We start from the raw sequence: 13086 nt of genomic DNA on the forward strand, positions 1-13086 counted from the left end.
GGGTTTGGGGTTCAGCCCTTATGCTTATCTTGTGGGAGCATCTGTGGCCCTTCATTAGCAGCAATGGGGTAGCAGGAGTGACCCCAAAGGATGGTTATCCCACAGCACCTGCAGTGCCAGGGGCAAAGCGCTGGCTTGTCCCCTAGCTCTGTATAGGAAGTGGGCAGATAGGTAAAAGCTTTATAGTTCATGTCAGAAGCAGTTGGTGGTCCCCCAGCTGGTACCGAGAGAGGTAGGAGCAATGGGGGGAAAATGGCCCTGTGTACTGGCCACTAGAAGATGCTTCAGCCCAGGAGTCCTTCTCAAACCTCTGGTCCCTGTGGGCTCACACATGGCCCAGCACTTGGCTTCCCTTTACCAGTTCTTTCTGCTTCACTTTGAGTAGCCTGGGGTTTCTGAAAACTCCAGGAGGGAAGACCCAACCTTGGACCCCACCAGGCTCCTCCATGAGTGCGCAGGGAGAAAACTTTAATTCTTCACTGCACATTTTCTGAGATGGAAAGGGACTGTTCCCACAGCACGGGGGATGCATGATGTGTGTGACAATGTCGTTACGTATGTATGTAATGGAGCACAAGGTCTGGTAGGGAGATTGCCCCATGTGCTTGAGGGCTCCTTGGGTCTACACTTCCTGAGATTCCCCGCTAAGTCCAGGCACATTGCCTGCTTCTGGGACTAGGATTGGTGCAGGCAGGTGGGAATCAGGACCAGGGCTTTTTTTTCTGACAGAACAATCAACAGGAGCCTGTCAAGCATTAAGAAATCCAAATTTCAGGGGCCGGAGAGATAGCACTGCGGTAGGGCATTTGCCTTGCATGCAGAAGGACTGTGGTTCAAATCCTGACATCCCATATGGTTCCCCGAGCCTGCTGGGGGAGGTTTCTGATGGTAGAACCAGGAGTAGCCCCTGAGCACTGCCGGGTATGATCCAAAAACCAAAAAAAAAAGAAAGAAAGAAAGAGAGAGAGAGAGAGAGAGGAGAAGAGAAGAGAAGAGAAGAGAAAGAAGAGAAGAGAAGAAAGAGAAGAGAAGAGAAGAGAAAAAAGAAAGAAAGAAAGAAGGAAGGAAGGAAGGAAGGAAGGAAGGAAGGAAGGAAGGAAGGAAGGAAGGAAGGAAGGAAGGAAGGAAGGAAGGAAAGGAAGGAAGAAGGAAGGAAGGAAGGAAGGAAAAGGAAGGAAGGAAGGGAAGGAAGGGAGGGAGGGAGGGAGGGAGGGAGGAAGGAAGGAAGGAAGGAAGGAAGGAAGGAAGGAAGGAAGGAAGGAAGGAAGGAAGGAAGGAAGGAAAGAAGAAGGAAAGAAAGATTGAAGGAAAGAAAGAAAGAAAGAAAGAAAGAAAAAAGAAAGAAAGGAGGGACGGAAGGCAGGTAGGAAGGAAAGAAGAAGGAAAGAAAGATTGAAGGAAAGAAAGAAAGAAAGAAAGAAGAAAGAAAGAAAGAAAAAGAAAGAAAGAAAGAAAGAAAGAAAGAAAGAAAGAGAAGAAAGAAAGAAAGAAGAAAGAAGAAAAGGAAGGAAGGAAGAAGGAAGGAAGGATGGAAGGAAGGAAGGAAAGGAAGGAAGGAAGGAAAAGAAAAAGAAAGAAAGAAAGAAAGAAAGAAAGAAAGAAAGAAAGAAAGAAAGAAAGAAAGAAAGAAAGAAAGAAAGAAAGAAAGAAAGAAAGAAGGAAGGAAGGAAGGAAGGAAGGAAGGAAGGAAGGAAGGAAGGAAGGAAGAAGGAAGGAAGGAAAGAAAAGAGAAAAGGAGGAAGGAAAGAAGGAGGAAGAAGAAGAAGGAAGAAGGAAGGAAGGAAGGAAGGAAAGAAAAAGAGAGAGAGAAAGAAAGAAAGAAAGAAAGAAAAGAAAGAAAGAAAGAAAGAAAGGAAAGAAAGAAAGGAAGGAAGGAAGGAAGGAAGGAAGGAAGGAAGGAAGGAAGGAAGGAAGGAAGGAAGGAAAGAAGAAAGAAAGAAAGAAAGAAAGAAAGAAAGAAAAGAAAGAAAGAAAGAAAGAAAAGAAAGAAAAGAAAGAAAGAAGAAAGAAAGAAAGAAAAGAAAGAAAGGAAGAAAGGAAGGAAGGAAGGAAGGAAGGAAGGAAGGAAGGAAGAGGAAGGAAGGAAGGAAGGAAGGAAAAGAAAAGAAAGGAAGGAAGGAAGGAAGGAAGGAAGGAAGGAAGGAAGGAAAGGAAGGAAAGAAAGAACAGAAAGAAAGAAGAAAGGAAAGAAAGAAAAGAAAGGAAAGAAAAAGAAAGAAAGAAAGAAAGAAAAGAAAGAAAGAAAAGAAAGAAAGAAAAGAAGAGAAAGAAGAAAGAAAGAAAGAAAAGAAATCCAAATTTCGAGGCCAGAGCATGGCGCAAGCAATGGGGTGTTTGCCTTGCATGCACTAACCATAGGACAGACCGAGGTTTGATCCCCCGGTGTCCCAGTTGGTCCCCAAGCCAGGAGCAATTTCTGAGCCAGGAGTAAACCCTGAGCATCGCCTGGTGTGGCCCAAAAGCAAGCAAACAAACAAATCCAAATTTCTCAAGTGGCTCAGGTTCTGCCCACCCTGTCCTGCCCAGACCTAGTGCCCCTCTGCCCCTGACCCCCAATTGGTTTAAGATTTTGGGGGTGCTGGGAGAATTCCTGCCACTTGGCTTCAGGAGGGAAGACTCTGCTCACTCCGCACTGTGTTCAGAGAGGAGGGTATGACTTGGCTGCTTTTTATTTGGTGGGGGGGGGGGGAGGAGGCACACCTGGTGGCACTTGGGTTACTCCTGGCTCCTCACTCAGAAACTTGTGTTGTTCAGAGGACCATATGGGATACCGAAGATTGAACTCGGGTCAGTCAAGTGCAAGGCAAAAACGCCCCATCTGGTGTACTGCTGCTCTGTCCCTGACTTGGCCGCTTTCAATAAAATCCAGTTTGTATCAAAACTCCCATCAGCACCCCCTACCATACCCCACACCCCAGCTCCCGCTCCTACCAGACCAAAGAAAGAAAATGCTCAAATATTTGTTAGGGGTGTAGAGGGAGGGGGGGCTCCCAATGTTCCCTGGCCTGGTTCTTGGACTTCCTGGGGGTGGCATGGAGGTGCTGAAGCAGCTGTACCCCGTGTGCTTGTTGAGCCCCTGGAGCCCCGACAGGAGATGGCTGGTGAGAACACGCTTATGCAGGGGTGCCGCTCCTCGGCCTGTGGGGCAGTGTCTCCCTGGCACACACTGACCAGCCCTTCTTGTGGGGCGTTTCTCCTCTCCCCCTCCAGATTACCTGCTCTCTAATAACTACGTGAATTCCATCATTGTTCATAAGTTTGATTTTTCCGATGAGGAGATCATGGCCTATTACATATCGTTCCTCAAGACACTGTCGCTCAAACTCAACAACCACACGGTCCACTTCTTTTACAACGAGGTGAGTGACAGCCCCAGGGGAGTGGGGCTGGGAAGCCAGCTGGTCAGAGTGGCCCTGTTCGTGGGGCCTTGCTTATTAGCACCTGTAGGCCTTTTGTTGCTTCATTTCCAATGACCTGGGCTGGCTTCATGAAGGATTTTATTTAGAACATGGCTGCTCTCTCTCTCTCTCTCTCTCTCACACATCACTTCAGTCACAATTCAAAATTATCTGAGAACAATGAGCTTGGCAGGGCATAGTGTTCAGAATTTGACCTGGGGTCTTACTGCTCTGGGGGAGAAAGGAACTCCAGTCAGGCTAGCCCTTGGAAATCCCGGTCCTTGGAGCTTTGGTTGCCTCATCTGAGAAATGGACACAAGAGCCACCTTGGAAAGGCTCAGGCTTCCCAGAGATGAGTTAAGGGAAATGAATGACAGATTGCATCCACCTAGCAAGATTCGGCTTCCTAAAATTATCACCTGGCAAGGCTCAGAGTTTACTCCTGGCTCTGTACTCAGGAATTACTCCTGATGGATCTCTGGGCACCCTATGAGATGCTGGAGGGGTTGAACCCAGATTGGCTATGTGCACAGCAAGTAAGTGTTCTACCTACTGTACGATCTATCACTCTGGCCCATGTCCTGCCTTTTGTAGCCTCCTCACAGAGGTATCTGACATCACTTCCGCCATGCTCTTCATGTGCCACACAGACAGCAGCACTTGTTGTGGGATGGGGGGACAGTGGGGTTGACCCACTTGGGAAAGCTCATTGGGCCCTCCTGCCAATGACTCCCATATGGCCATGATCGGCTCCTAATCACATGCCGCCTGGTGCCACCACCCATGTTTGAAGGCCGACTGCAACACTCACATACTTCTGACTTCCTCCACGGTCCATCCATCCAATGGTCCCCATAGCCCGTGGTCAGCATGGCCCGCCCTGGGCTTTGGTCTGAGACTAGCTGTTGGGAAAGGCCACCAGGGAAAGAACAGGAGCTGTCGTCCACCCCTGCCTCAAGTATCTCATAGGAAAACACTCTTGATGCTGTGCCCTACAACAGAGTAGGTGCTTGGTAGTCGTGCCAGGCCAGGGGGAGGTACCTCAGTCTCCTGGAGGGGATAAAAACCCACTTGGCAGTTGCCCTGGGAGTCATTAGATTCTCAATCTATTCGGGTGCATCAGGACTGGAAGAGAGAACATGGGGACTGGAGGACCCTCTTGTGTGCTCAGAGCAGAGGACAGAGACCAGCTGTGCCTTGCCAGAAGGGGGCAGCAGAGCACCCCTGTGGGGCCTGGGCCCTAGCTCCCCTGTGCTCTGTCTGATTCAGGCTCCACCACCGGTTGCACTGGGTTGTTGAAGTTCTTATTTATCTATTTAGTGGTTTGGGTTGTTTTTGGTTTTGGTTTTTTGGTTTTTTGGGGGTCACACCCGGCAGTGCTCAGGGGTTCCTCCTGGCTGCATGCTCAGAAATTGCTCCTGGCAGGCTCCAGGTACTATATGGGACGCCGGGATTTGAACCATTGACCTTCTGCATGAAAGGCAAACGAAGGCGTTTGCTATCTCTCCGGCCCCCTGGGTTGGTTTGTGTTTGTTTTTGTTTTTGTTTTTTTTTGAGGGTGTCACATACTCATTAGTGCCCAGGGCTCACTCCTGGCAAGTGCTGTCTCCAGCTTCATGATGGTGATTTTATTTTTTTCAATTTTTTTTGTTTTGTTTTGGGGAGCCACACCCAGCAGCACTCAGGGCGTACTCCTGGCTCTGTGCTCAGGAATCATGCCTGGTGGGGCTCAGGGATCGGACCCCAGGTTTGCAACAGACAAGGCAAGTGCCTTACCCACTGTACTTCACTCCTACCCTGATAACTTCCTAAGGGAGAGAAGATTCCCAAAACCTTCGGCCTCTAGGATAATGTTTAAACTTCAGTATATATTAAAAAAAAAAAAAAAGACCAAGGACCTGAGTGATAGCACAGTGGTTGAGTATTTGTCTTGTAAGCAGCCAACCCTGGACAGACCCAGGTTCGCATTTGTCCTGTGTCTCCGGGGAAGTGGCCAGGTCTGAGGGTTCCTGCTGGTAGCTTTTCTCTCTTAGTGTCATCATCATCATCCTCGTTGTTATAAACTAAATTCTGACAGATCCCAACTGCCTGGGGGTTGGGGTTCTTGGATTTGGAAATACTTTCTTGTGGGGGTGCCTCTTTTGTTCCAGCACACCAATGACTTTGCCCTGTACACGGAAGCCATCAAGTTTTTCAACCACCCCGAAAGCATGGTCCGAATCGCTGTGAGAACTATCACGCTCAACGTCTACAAAGGTGAGTGTCCTTGTGGCTTGAGGCCTGATCTCAACCCGCTGGGTCCCTGGACTCTGCATGCCATTCTCTGGAGGTCCCCTCCAGAGTGCTTGAGGCCCCGCTGGGAGGTGGGTCTCACCGCCCAGGTTTTAGTATCTACCCTTTAGCTGGTTCCCTACCGAAATGCACTCCACCGCCCTCCTGCTCACTCAGCCTTCTGTGTGCAAATACCCAGTGGGCACTGAGGTGCTGAGAGACTTCCCTCAAGAGGCCTGGAGTGCCTTGTCAACGGTAGAGGAAGCCAAGTTGGTTTTTTTTTTCCAGCGTAGCTTAATTGTGTTCCCTGCAGGGGCTAGAGCTATAGCACTGTGGGAAGGGTGTTTGCCTTGCACACGCCAACCTTGGTTCGATCGGTTGCATCCCATACAGTCCCCTGAGTCTTCCAGAAGTGATTTATGAACACAGAGCCATGAACAACCCCAAGCACCACCGGGTGTGGCCCCAAAACAAAACAATTATTCCCTGCAGCCTAAAGGGTGTGAATCTTAGTGAGCAGTTCACAGTCCAGCCAGCAGGGGGCAGTATTGTCTTCTCAATCTACCCACTACCTTCTGGCCAGCTTGGTGCCCCAGCCTCGAGGAAGAGGTGGCCTGCTGTAGGTCTCTGCTCTGGAGTTGCTCCAGTGCTGGAGTTTTCTGTCTTTGAAGTCTGTCGCCTTGTCTTGGGCTTCTACATTTCTCAGCAACTTTGACCTGGAACATCTGTGTCCTGGTAGGGTGGGGGGGGGGGTGTTGGGAACTCAGGGACTCACCCCAAGCCCCTATCTGAGAGATGCCTGGAATGGAAGAGCTTTTCTCTGGAAAAGGCTTATGTAAAGTCCTTAAGGCTGGACAGTCAAATCCTGCCTCTGGTAGATTCTAACCAGCTTAGATTGGGAGCGAGGAGGGGGGGAAGGGGTGTGTGCAAGGAAAATTCTAGTTATTGGTATTTAGAGCTTGGTTGATAATTTGGATCTCCAGCCACTCCATGGGAGAGCGGAAGCCTCTTGGGGTAGGTGGTTCCCCAGCCCTGCTCGTGGGATGGCCAGCAGCCCTTCTGTGCCGGCGCCCCGGTCCCCATCTCGTCCTGCTGCCCTCCACGCTCTGTCCTCTCGTCTCCTCTGACCCGAAATCCCAGCGCGGGGCCCAGTTCTGGCACCCCCATTCCTAACCCTGTTAACTGCTGTCTGTTCTGTTCTTGCCTTCTCCTCCAATGCTGACTCCCGCCTTCCCTTATTCCAGTGTCATGTAAGTCACCTCACCTCTGATTTTCCGCTTTCTGATCTGGTCCTGCCGTGTAAGTGAGGCAGCTGTGCTAGAGTTGGGGCCTGGGCCTGGAGCTTGACCAAGGCGCGCTGCTGGCCCACTGCATTCGGGAGCACTGTGTAGGGGGAGCCCAAGTCTGGGTTCCAGAACGGGTGGTGAGAGGTCGCTGCTGAGCACCACCCCGGCCCCATCTCCTCTGCGGGGAATGGAAGGTTCAGACAGTGCTGGCGGGGTGGGACGTGCACTCTGCAGGGCCTCTGGCCAACACACTGCTTGTCTCTTCTGCCTGCCCAGTGGATAACCAGGCCATGCTGCACTACATTCGCGACAGGACGGCCGTGCCCTACTTCTCCAACCTCGTCTGGTTCATTGGCAGCCACGTGATCGAGTTGGACAACTGTGTGCAGACGGATGAGGAGTGAGTGACCGGGCGGCTACGGGGAGACCATGATCAGGGAGAAGCATGCCCCACGGGCTGAGCTGAGGACAGAAGAAGGTCCTTCGCCTGTTTTTGACAGTGGGAGGTGTAGGCACCTCTAGAGGACTGCAGGGGGAGCGTGAGCTGCAGGGAAGGGGATGGTGTGCATGGATGGGGCCTGCAGCCTGGAAACGATGTGTGGGGCTTGGTGAAGGTGGGAAGTAAATGAGGCACCATTGGGGAAACAGCACAGAAGCCAGCTGAGGTGATGGAGGCAGCTAAGGCCATGGAGCCAGACGAGATGATAGAGGCATATGAGGTGATGTGGCTGTGATAGAACCAGCTGAGGCACATGGAGCCAGCTGGGTGATGTAGTTCAGCTGAGGGTGAATGGGCACTGGTTTGAGGCTGTAGAGCCAGTATTAGGTAATAGAGCCAGATGAGGTGATGCAGCTAGGTGAGATGATAGAATCCAGCTGAGGTAACGGAGCCAGGTGAGATGATGGAGCAAGCTGAGACGGTAGAATCAGCTGAGGAATGAAGCCAAGTGGGTCAGTTGAGTCAGTTGAGGTGATGGAGCTGGTTGGAGGCCATGGAGTCAATTGAGGCAATGGCAGGGCAGTACTGGTCTGTGGGATCCTGTCACGGACACAAAGGTGACCTTGTGTAGGAGACGAGATTAGACGGGAATGAATGGAGAGTCACAGGCTCCGCACATCATGCTAGATTCTAGGGGACTTTTATGTTTTTGCACTTGGTCATTTCCCCCTTCAGGTTTCTGTCTTCCATAGTGCTCAGCCCTTGAGTAAAGGTCACGACTCAAAGCCAGCCCCTTCCCTGCCACAGAGAGAAACCTGTTTCCCAGTGGGTCTGGGGTGTCTGGTCCTTGGAGTAAGGGGGTGGGACCAAGCAGCACATTGACAGCTTGGGGGGGGGGGTGGTTGCAGTGTGATGCTGCCTGGCCCCACGCTCCCCTTCTGGCCATTCTTGGGGGGCTTTTATTAGCTGGGATTTATTGCCCCATTAATACCACTTGTCTCAGGCCTTGGGGTCTCCCCACATCAGCAGATGCTCCGGAGCAGGCGTGCTTGGAGCTAAGGTGGGTTGATTCTGGGCTGCCCAAGGGGGGCGGGGGGTGTCAGTGAGTTAGCCTAATGTGGGGCCTCTGCGAGGCCTCCCCAGTCAACTGCAGGGCCTGCCCAACCCCGCTTGGTCTGGTGTCCGTAGGAGTGATCAGAGGGGCGTACCCTGGGGATTTGGTTTTGGGGTGCTGTTGAGACTTGGGGCTGAGGCTACCCCCCAACTCAGGCACCGGAACCGGGGCAAGCTGAGTGACCTGGTGGCGGAGCACCTGGACCACCTGCATTATCTTAACGACATCCTCATCATCAACTGCGAGTTCCTCAGTGACGTGCTCACAGACCACCTGCTCAACCGCCTCTTCCTGCCGCTCTATGTGTCCTCGCTGGAGAGCCAGGCCAAGGTGCAGAGCTGCGGGCCAGACGGGGCTGGGGCCCGGCATGGCCACAGGTCCTCTTCCCACACTCCCCTCCTGCACTTTCCCCTCCTCTCCTCCCTTCTCTTCTCTTCCCTTCCTCTCTTCCCTTTTCCACAATTCTCCCCTTTCCTTCCCCCTCCCTCTCTTCCCCTCGCCCTCTTCCACTTCTCCCTCTTCCGTCTTCCCCTCTCGTCTTCCCCCTCTCACCTCTTCTCACTTCCCTTTTTGTTGCTCTCCCCTTTCCTTTTCCCGCCTCTCCTCTCTCCTCTCTGCCCCTCCCCTCTTGTTCTGTGGCTGGGCAGATGCGAGTGGGGAAAGACAGGATGGGGATGTGAATACAGCGGAATGGGATGGAGAGACATCCTGTTTTCAGAGGGGGACAGGGAATTCTCCCCTGGGGTGTCCCCGCACTCCCCCAGTGGGGTTGTTCCCAGCAGCCTTCCCAGAGTTGCTGTGGCTTAATGACTGGGAGAGACATGACACTGGGGGGCCGGAAGGGGCTGGCTTGCACTCACACACTTACACACCCACTCGTTCATGTGCTCACGCAAGCAGGAACGCACGCTGGGCTAGTGACTGTTCCCAGTGGTGGGCTTGGGACCCCAGGAAACAGCTCCTGGAGATGCCCACGTTCTGCCTCTGAGGCATTTTTGCAGGATTGAGAATGTGTGTGGTCCCTCAGGTCATGAGGAAATGCAGCCCTGATGGTCCCTTTCCAGAGAGGCAGATATGGGGTCAGACCCCTCTCGGGCACTCACCAGTGCGAACTGATGGACCTGAGATTGTTCCAGGCTTGAGGGGAACCCAGAGGGCATGGATGTAGGGAATCCTATGAAGCTAGGACTATATGGGACGCTGGGATTCAAACCACCGACCTTCTACATACAAGGCAAATGTCTTACCTTCATGCCATCTCTCCGGCCCCACATCTTTTTTTTTTTTTTTTTTGGTTTGGGTTTTGGGTCACACCTGGCAGTGCTCAGGGGTTACTCCTGGCTCTACACTCAGAAAATTGTTCCTGCAGACTCGGGGACCATATAAAAATGCCAGGATTTGAACCACTGCCCTTCTGCAATGCAAGGCAAATGCACTTACCTCCATGCTATCTCTGGCCCCTACTGGCATCTTCTGTTGCTGCAGACGTCCCCTTCTCTGTGAATCAGATTGGGGACATGGGCCCCCCATGAGGGTGCGGCACACATCTGAATGAGTATTCTGCAGTCAAATGAGTTTATTTTGAGCAGCAACAGCAAGATGAGCCACGGGGGCCCAACGGGGTGGTGGCAGGACCTCTGCTTTACCCTCAACAACCATGTGACACTCTCTTTTTCCTTCGCTGCTAGGGTGGGAGAGCGACCAAAAATCAGCCTGCACCGTGTCTCTCTACTGCTGTCCCAGGTACGTTTGTATCAGTGGCTCGCTTGGGCATCTTCTCAGCCTCATGGGCCACCTTCGCCTTGGGGTGGTGATGTTGTTGAGATGCCACAGAGAGATACTCTTGGTGGTGAGTGGGAGTCCAGAGAGTAAGATCAATCCATGCTGGCACATTTGGGGGTGGTTTTTATTTCAGGGAAAATCGATCATTCCAGAGTGATCCAGGGGGCCGGCAAGATAGCATGAAGGTAAGACGTTTGCCTTCCATGCATAAGGATGGTGGTTCGAATCCCGGCATCCCATATGGTCCCCCATGCCTGCCAAGGGCGATTTCTGAGCATAGAGCCAGGAGTAACCCCTGAGTACTGCCGGATGTGGCCCCCCAAAAAAACAAAAACAAAAACAAAAACAGTGATCCAGAATGTTCTACACACCCTGGAAAGGTGAACTGCAGGGATCCCCTTCATAGTTTTTTAAAACTCACGTCCGAACTAGAGGAGTCCCCGCTGTGTAACCACCTCTCTGGGGTAACCACCTCCTGCCAGCAAGGCTGTTTGTGGGGCTCTATCTGGAGTCAGAGGCCCAGATCACTTCCTGGAAGGTTTTTCCTTGCAGAGGCTTTGGTGCCCAGATCCATCTGAAAGTCTTCCCACCCCTTCAACAAGTGCTTCCCCTCTCATGACTCTAATATTTACAAGAAGGGAAAAACTCCATGGCGACCCAGTTACATCACTTCAGAACTATTTTTATTACAAGCAGCCCCGCAGTCAGCTTGGAAACAGGCTGGGGCTCCGAGCCTGTGGGACGGTACCCTCGGGGACTCTGCCGACAACCAGAGCAACCGCATCATGGGGTCTCCGCACCCTTTAGTGCTGCTGGAGGAAGGGGCAGTCCCCCGCCAGGCTGGGAGGGCAGATTCTCCCACACAGGGGCCCGAACATTCCTGGAGCCTTGTTCTGGGTCTGTGTGCACACAGCTATGTCCTGGAACTTTTCGGATGTCCTGAGGGGGGCGAGGCAGCTGCTCTGTCTAAGCTTCGGTTGATCCCAACAGCTTTTCCTGGAACCCTCCCAATCATCCAGGGTCTGGCAGGAGTCGATGAGGCCTGAAGTTTGGCTGCCACAGGGATCCCCTGGAAAGCGCCCTAGGATCTGTCTGCTCTTGGGACAGCGCTCAGGCAGGGCCTCTCCAGGGCTCAGGAGGCCCCTTTTCCCATCCTTTGGTCCTGTTTTTTTGTTTGTTTGTTTGTTTTTGGGCCACACCCGGCGGTGCTCAGGGGTTACTCCTGGCAGGCACGGAGGACCATATGGGACACCGGGATTCGAACCAACCACCTTAGGTCCTGGATCAGCTGCTTGCAAGGCAAACGCCACTGTGCTCTCTCTCTGGGCCCGTTTGGTCCTGTTTTTAGCAAAGCACAGGGAGGTACTCAGCCACTCCAGTTCTCTCTCCAGGAGCTCGTGGGGGTGCCCACCTTGGTCTTTGCTCTTCCTTGGCCCATGGGACAATGGCCACTGGGGGGCGCCTTTGGGCCAGGGTGCAGGAATTCCATGTCCTTGGAAAGTGGGGAGTCAGGAGGTGATGGGCCCCAGGCAGGGAAGCAGAACCAGTGAGCCTTGCAAGTCTGCGCAGCTATGTGACAGAAGGCCCCATATGGTGCCATGATTTGATTCACACCCCATATCGAGCATTTGGCATCTGGTCGTGCCCACAGCCACGTCCCACAGTGTGTGTGTGTGTGTGTTCGTGTGCATGTGGGGGGTCCCCATCCCCCCAAAACAGTACCCCACGTACTATATCCCTGCACAGCAGGAACTGGGCCCTCATGCTGTGAGTCCCAGGAGATGCTTGCAAGTGCAGGAAGGAATAAAGACCCCTCAAGGACACATGTGCTGTCGGCCAGTGACTGGTCCTGTACTGCTGTCCCTGTTCCTTACTATCAGTGTCCATGTCTGGCCTCCTGGCCCCCACTCCATACTCACAGCAGGCAAGGTTCACTGGCTCTCAGGGTCCTGTTGAGAGGGCCCAAGCGCCCCAGTGCTGAGGGATACTAGCCCCACCTTTCCCTCAGGCTGGAGGGTCGTCTCTGGACACAGCCCAGACATCCAGTGGTTCCACCTGGTGGCCGCTTCAGTTTCCGGCAGGCATGAGGGACGGCCTGACTTTGATTCCCTGCCCGGAAAAGCAGTCTCCCATATTGGGGGGCAGGTCAGGGCCTCCCGAGTTCAACCGAACATGCCCCAGGAGAGCATAGCTCATGCCAGTGCCATTCCCCTCTATCCCGCCAGGTCTTCCTCATCATACACCATGCGCCACTGGTGAACGCGCTGGCTGAGGTGATTCTGAATGGGGACCTGGCAGAGACGCCCGCCAAGACCCAGCAGGACGTTCTGAGGAGCGTAAGTGTTTGGTGGGGCTCGTTCTTCACCTGGACCTATTGCCATGGCCCATTGTGTCCCACTGCATCGCCTGGGACTCCAGGGTCCACTTGGCCACCACAGTGCTGTCCCTGGAGCTGGAACTAGGAGGAGCTTGCTTGGGCCACCGATGACTTCAGGTGTCCTTTCTGGAAAGCACTGGTGTCGGATAGAGCATTAGAACACTTTGTCTATGGCACTGATCCCTGTGGAGGCTGGACAGGGAAATGAGAGAACCCTGACCCCAAAGGGAGGACAGTAGGGAGCAGTGGGGATTGTGGCCCATTCATGCTTTCACCCTGCTGTGAGAGCTGCTTTCTCCACTGCTTTCGTGTGGGACTATGCGTGCAGCCTTCCAGACTCTCTCCCTGCTTCCCAACAAGCTGGAGGTCTGTGCAGGGCCGTAGACCTTCCCAATGGGCTCTGAGCTGTGTCTGAAACA

At 52.9% G+C, this 13086-nt stretch overlaps 1 protein-coding gene across 1 annotated transcript in view; it reads left to right on the forward strand.

Moving 5' to 3' along the window:
- Nucleotides 1-13086, forward strand: part of CLEC16A (C-type lectin domain containing 16A) — a 101777-nt gene that overhangs the window by 7622 nt on the left and 81069 nt on the right. The window contains exons 4-9 of the mRNA XM_049768549.1: nucleotides 3211-3359; nucleotides 5549-5660; nucleotides 7232-7355; nucleotides 8664-8840; nucleotides 10197-10251; nucleotides 12516-12626. Coding sequence (XP_049624506.1) covers nucleotides 3211-3359; nucleotides 5549-5660; nucleotides 7232-7355; nucleotides 8664-8840; nucleotides 10197-10251; nucleotides 12516-12626 — 728 coding nt within the window. The remainder of the gene's footprint in view (nucleotides 1-3210; nucleotides 3360-5548; nucleotides 5661-7231; nucleotides 7356-8663; nucleotides 8841-10196; nucleotides 10252-12515; nucleotides 12627-13086) is intronic.

This window comes from Suncus etruscus, chromosome 2, assembly GCF_024139225.1.
Source record: "Suncus etruscus isolate mSunEtr1 chromosome 2, mSunEtr1.pri.cur, whole genome shotgun sequence".
Taxonomy (NCBI): Eukaryota; Metazoa; Chordata; class Mammalia; order Eulipotyphla; family Soricidae; genus Suncus; species Suncus etruscus.